General features: G+C 46.8%; 1 protein-coding gene across 1 annotated transcript; it reads left to right on the top strand.

Moving 5' to 3' along the window:
• Positions 1–452: 452 nt before the first annotated feature.
• nrip1b (nuclear receptor interacting protein 1b) lies at positions 453–4673 on the top strand (the record flags this gene model as incomplete). The annotated part of the gene is made up of 1 exon (XM_080040549.1): positions 453–4673. The coding sequence occupies one exon, from the start codon at positions 453–455 to the stop codon at positions 4074–4076; it is 3624 nt and encodes a 1207-aa protein (XP_079896675.1). The 3' UTR covers positions 4077–4673.
• Between the last annotated feature and the right edge of the window lie 2082 nt (positions 4674–6755).

Here is a 6755-nt window from a genome sequence, read left to right as displayed (position 1 = left end):
TCATTTACTACCATAGGTCCCCCATGTGAGATCTGCAAAGCTGAAAGCCGCCACAGACGGAACCCCAGCCAGGCTTCAGGATTCACATCCCGAACATCCACAGCCATGGAATGTGTCAACATCTGTGTGGCAAAATCCCGCTGACTCCTCGCTTTCTACTCACATAAGCCTGGAGCTGGGCCTTCTGGTATCCCACGGTGTTTAAAGGCATATAACAATGCCTAGGAGGACCACCTGCCCCAGACTGCCTCCAACCATGGTTGTCGTTTCACCACAGTGCTGACTGTGACCCACTACAGAGAGGGACGGTGCATCCTTCTGTTCCCTGCAGGCAATTGCCTGCCCTCTTTTTGGTATTTGGGTAGTACATGCCACCATCAACCAGATGACCTAGTGGACATTTGTTTCCCAGTAGCAGTGGTGGACCATACGAGGGGATCCTAGTATTGAACATGACTCATGGGGAGGAGCCTGGCCCTGAGACACACAAGGATTCAGCTGTTCTAACTTATCTAGAAGGTTTACTGATGCATCCAGTGGTAGCCGGGCCTGGGGCCACGGCAAGCGGGAGGTCTGAGGCTGCCCACAGCAACCAGGAGCAGGGCGACAAGGTTGGTGGGCCCTTTCAATTGCCCAACCATGGCCCAACAGCTCCCAAGGCTGGAAACAATGGGCCCACACTAGGTTCCTCGCAGCACCTTAAGAAGGCCCGCCTGTTACGCTCCGGGACCTGGAATGATCCAGTGAACCAGCGGATGAGTTCACCCCCAATGGAGCTGAATGGCCAAGGGGGAGGCCTACAAAACGGAGCACTAGAGGGATCCCCTCATGCTGGAGAAAGCACCCTGTTGGCTTCCCTGCTTCAGTCATTCAGCTCGCGGCTTCAGAGTGTGGCAATGTCTCAGCACTCTACTAAACCCCCCAGTGAGTGTTCCTCTCCCTCCAAGGCACCGCCTGCAGACAAGGAGCCACTTCCTGTATATGGGACGGCCTCCAGTCGCTTGAAGGGACTAATGAGGAAGAGCAAACTTCAGAATCACAGCAACACACCTTACAGTCGCCGTGGACAGAGTCAGGACAGACCCCCGGAATCGCCTCGCTCGGCACACAGCGCCACACCTCCCTCTGCTCCCACTGCAGCTTCAGAATCGGTGTCCTGTGCGGAGCGTCTGAAAGCAGTAGCTAACATGGTGAAAATCCGTTCCAGTCCAGCCCCCTCACCCAAGCCCAGTGTGGCCTGCAGTCAACTGGCCCTGCTGCTCTCCAGTGAAGCCCATCTCCAGCAGTACTCCAGAGAGCATGCGCTCAAAGCCCAGCTCTCAGGAAGGTCTGCCAGTGAGAGACTAGCCGCCATGGCAAACCAGCAGTATGGCCCGGATATTAAAAGGCCACCTAGTGTCGAAGGGACTCTGCCTGGGAGCCCAGACACGCTAAGCTCCTTAACAACCCAAAATGGAATGACAACAACGACAATAACAACTACACTCCCTCGAATGGCCCTGTCCAGTCCGCAGAGCCCCTCCATGCTGCGCGGCCACAGCCAAAGCTCCCATTCCCCGCCCACTCCCTCACATGCTCTAAACCACACTGTTAGCCAACCACCAAAGGAGAAACGAGGCTTTGACTCACGTCCAACCCGGCCCCCCCAGACATGCAGCAGCTTGCTCCTGCTGCTACTTAACAACCACAACAACCAGAAACAGCTGACCAAGAATGGGCACCTGGAAGAGAGCTGTGGCATTCTGCCGCCAAGTGGCTCTTCCACGGTCACATCGGACAGCGAATGCTCCACCCAGGACAGGAGTCTGCCCAAGGACAGCAGTGATGCAGAGAGTTACCATTCAAGTTGCTCTCCAATTGACCTCTCCATGAGAGGCCGGGCCAATACACAAGACACAGGGCACAAAACCACCACGCCCTCTTCCTCCTTCTCTTCTCCAACTTCTTCTTTTACTACAGTATTTTCTTCCACCCCAGTCCCATTCTCTCCCCAAGCTTCTGCTCAACCCTCTGCCAGAACCTTCTCACCACCATCTACTGTTGTCTCCTCTGTTTCCACTGCTATTCCTTCTTCCTCCTCCTCTATCTCTACATCCTCCCTGGACAAACTAACGGAATCCCTTATCAACAAGTGGAAGCCAGAGCCATCAGGATCAAAGGTGCCCATGAAAAAGGAGCCCGAAATGAGCACAGACCTAAAATCCCACCCCAAGCTCACCCTCATGCAGCTTCTGCTTGAGCGCCGAAATAATGAGATGATTAATAAAAGTGCAGGTAGACTGGATTCTCCTCTTGATATATCTATGGTCACCATGTCTCGAAGCCACCAAAAGGGACTGGCACCCTGGGAAGAGACCAGGATAAAAAGCCCCATAGATAGGCCTGTAGCCCCAACACAGCCTAAGTACCCCCTTAGTCGTGACCCAAGCGGCGCAATATCCCCCTATTCCTCCCCCTCCCCCCATGTCCAGTCCAGCCCACTGGATTTGTGTAAATCTAAAGCCTTCCCTGCTGAGAAGGCTTCAGAGCCTGCCTTTAGTGCCAGTAAACTGTTACAGAATCTGGCGCAGTGTGGCACAGCTTCTTCCTCCCCACCCATCCCCTCCAGCAAAGGTCAGGAGCTGGATGACAGCAGGCCTCTTGCCCTATTGGAAAGGCTCAATGCTCCAATCCACAGGACCACCACCACTCCACTCTCCGACAGACCCTCAGGCAGTGGCACACCGTTCAGTCAGAAGGAAGCTTCTCCTCCATCTCAGATTGAGAACCTTCTAGAGCGTCGCACCGTGCTCCAGCTCCTCCTAGGAACAGGCTCAACCACTGCTACAGTCAGCCGCAAAGACAGGCCCAGTTGTAGTGGCAGGAGGAGTGTTGAGATGGCGGCGGCTTGCTTCGAGAAGAGCCCTGCTGCGTCCACCATCTGCGACAGCTCCAATGGGTCCCCTTTGGACATAAAGGTCAAAACAGAGATCACAGAGGAGGTGGGACCATCACCGGCCATCTCTGAGGACTTCAGTGGCAGAAAGAGACATAGGGGCTATGAGAAGAATAGCCCCCACTCAGACTGTCAGCAGGACTTTAAAACGGAACCACGGCCTGCAGAGGTCATAGCAAAATATGGCCTCCTTAGCCAGTTGCTTAAACAACAGACTGCTACCTACTATACCAGTGCTGCTATGCAGACTGAGTCACAGCCCATGCAGGTTAAAGAGGAACAGAGGGATTATCTAAGCCCCAGTCCTAAGAAGAGACGCCTCTGCTCTGATCGGACTGATAGTTTGAACAATACTGGCTCTCTACGAGCAGGGGACAGTGGCGACATGAACTTTTATGCCTCTTCCGCTGTTCGGGAAGAGCCAGAGCAGCAGAGGAGTCCGAAGGAAGAGGAGGCTCCACCCAGGAGCCCACCAATTGAACCCCTCACCAGAGAGAGTCGGGGCTTCAATGTGCTCAAACAGCTGCTGCTCTCTGACAACTGCCTGAAGGAGCTGTCCCAGCAGCCCCGGGGGACGCCCAGTCCTTCTGTCCTGCAGGCCAATGGTAAGGCCAATGGCAGTGTTCTCAGTCAGCCTTCCCCTAATCACAGCTTCCTCCACATGCCCAGCTGGCACCCCCATGGTTCCCTCAACTCAGGGCTACTGAGCAATATCAGACCACTGCCCACCCCACCTACAACTGACGGTCCTATCCGCACCCCATGGAGCCACCACCCAGCTCCATGGCAAATCACTCAAAAACGGGACCCCCCTACTCTAGTCAAACAGGAGCCCGAGAGCCCTGTGAGGTGGAGTGGTCAGGAGAATGAGGAGGAAGAGGGCTGTGACTCAAACCTGGACTCTCCAAGGCTCTCGCGCTCTAACCCCATCCTCTATTACATGTTGCAAAAGGGCAGCATTCAGCTGAGGAAGGAGGTGAGGGAGCAGGCAGAGGGAACTCACTCTCTGGTCAGAGTTAAAGAAGAGCCAATCAGTGACATGCATGCCTATGAACACAGTCTGAGCTCCGACCCACAATCACCAACCCATAATGACAAGCACAGCCATGAGAGCCAGGGGCTGAGCCAGTCATCTGAATAGAAGTTGTATCAACTACAGAAAAAATGGAATCGAATTCATAGACACTTTTTTTCCTTTTTTTTTTTTTTTTTTAATGACTTGCCAAATTGGTTTGATGAGACAAATAACAAAGAATGGAATACTTGCATTTTTCCCCCTCAATTTTAAAAAGTGAGGTCATGGAACGGTCCAAAACAGGTCTGTGTTAGCAAAATGTCTACTAGATTCAAACAAAACTACACAACTGTCACAAATTTGACCTTTCCCATCAATGATTATCATGCAGAACATAGTTCATTTTGTCCGGTATGAAGTCCTCCTTTACAATTGGGTCTTGTTTAACATTTGTTATTTTTCGAAAATGATACACATATCACTATCTTATTCCTCTTTGTTGACCGCCATAAAACATTTAGAAAGAACATTTCAGGCAACATTTATTATTGATGACTCCAAAAATGCTAGCACTCAGTTCAGTGGACACTTATTTATTTTCTCCCATCAGAACATTTTCAGATAGACAAAGTACCATCAATTTTAGATAAGATTCCAAATAAAGTCATTTCTAGGGCAGACACAGTGGTCTATTAAAACAATATAGATGACAAATTCATCCGAAGGAGAACCTTGAAAACAACATTCCCACTGTAGTGAGGATTTTCTACCATGATGGATGCTGTGTCTGGCTTTTCCTCAAGATTCATGGTGTGATAATAATTACCAATGGAGTAAGAGTACGTCAATGGAAGTTTTGAATGGTCACAAATCATTGAATTATGCTTTTCTTTTCAATTGAAATTTGGAGGGACCTTTTCGACAGTGCAAATTCAGGGTTGGTGTGTTTGCAGATTGTGCAGTTTTTTTAGCAGATGGGTCAACCTGAGCATGTGTGGTGCTTACAGTTGAGCAACTGTATGTAAGCAGGTTTCTAGAGCAACAGTCGAAAAGGCTGCAGTGACTGAGAAAGGTATCTTACCATCATAGGGTAAACCCGCACCACTTTTCTTCATGCAAACAAAAACATTTTGAGCCAGAAGCAATTGGCTTTTTTCTCTCCATTTTTTGTAAATGAGCACCCAGAGTTTGCACTATCGAAGCTGAGTCCCCCAGTGTCTTTTTCCAGGATATTTTAATGGCATGTAATAAAGAAATGTCAGTATTGTTATCTGTCGAGGATTTGACAGTTGGTGATTATTTTTTCCATCATTTCTTAACTGTTGTGGTTTATGGACATTTAGTTTCTTTTGTGGCAGTCTCTTAACTCATAAAATGTCAAAAGAATTGCATGAAAATTGAGAGAAGGCCACAGGTACATCTTTGATTTTTTAAAACAGCTGGATATGTGTACCTGCCCCCTGAATAATCACCAAGACATGTTGGTGTCTTGTGGGATATCTGGTATCTAGCTCCTAATTTTGATTGTACTGTATTCTTTTCAGTTCACTTTACACACCGCTCTATCCATTTTGTCTTGTGATCTTTTTAATACATAATACCTATGAAGTACGTCTCTTCGATTATTAATACATTTTCACAATGGTTAAATATATTTGTGTAAATAGTACTTTCAGTATGAAAGATGACTATTTTGTAATGTTTAAGAAAAAGATATTACCCTAGTTTTTAATGCCCTGACATGTAAATATGAATTATATGCGTACAAGTGTACATACAAAGGCAGAGGATGCTATGCCCATCTTTTTTTTTTGGTTGGTTTGTTCTTTGCATGTGTCTATGTGGTAAATGATAATCTATCCTGCGCTGTGTTGTGTAATGTCAGACTCTCCTCACTGCTGCCTGTTGCATGCAGACGCATGGGAACTACCTGTGTATCCCTACTGGTGATGGGGGAAAATGTCAAGTCTTAAAATAGGTCTTTTTTTATCACAGAGAGAGGTCCGTTTAGAATATGAACAGTCCCTAAATAACCTAACAGACTGTTGAGCAAGTTGATTAAAAATGTGTGAAATAAACGTGCATTGAATATTTTTGTGATTTTCTTTTCTGTTACTGGTTAACAAAGCTCTGTGAAAGAGCTTGGGGGCTATAGTGGGGGATTGACGTACAATCATAGATCTGCATTGTGCATCGAAAGAAATACATTTGTAGCAGCAAATATATATAAAAAAAAGAAGGTGTTTCATTTTTTTCAATGTGAAGACCTGAACATTATTTCATTTTTTATGTTTTCATTTTTGGTGTTCATTTGCACTGATATCTCTGAAATAAAGTACTAAAATGCATGACCTAGTATGAATGTGTTCCTCTTTTCTAGTTTTCCATCCAGAGGCTTGCTTTTATTGTCAATAAATATGGGATGTGTGCAAGTATATCAGATATAATACAATGTTATCTGAGAAAGGCTCTTATCTGATTTGCAACCATTAAAAATGTGTATTTAAAGTGATTTATTTTATTTTATACATTGTGTTTAATTCTAACCACTTTTTCAACACTTATATGCAGCCTATTATTAATTCACAAAAAGATGTGAAAGTCTTGTCTCTTAATGTAGAATATTATTAATCAAAAGGAACATCAAAGTCAAACATGCACTTTGTGTAACCAAAGACTCTGCTCTATGAAGTAGAGTTAAGAGGATGTTCTGTATTTGCTCTATAAACCTCTGCTTCTGAACTGGTCCGCTGTTCACTTCAGTGTTTAACCAAGTCTTTAACAAAGGCAGGAAAGACACTGAGA

The sequence above is a fragment of the Ammodytes marinus genome (assembly GCF_949987685.1).
Source record: "Ammodytes marinus genome assembly, chromosome: 14".
Classification (NCBI taxonomy): Eukaryota; Metazoa; Chordata; class Actinopteri; order Uranoscopiformes; family Ammodytidae; genus Ammodytes; species Ammodytes marinus.
The sequence above is the reverse complement of the archived record's forward strand: the minus strand, read 5'-3'. Positions and strand labels throughout refer to the sequence as shown.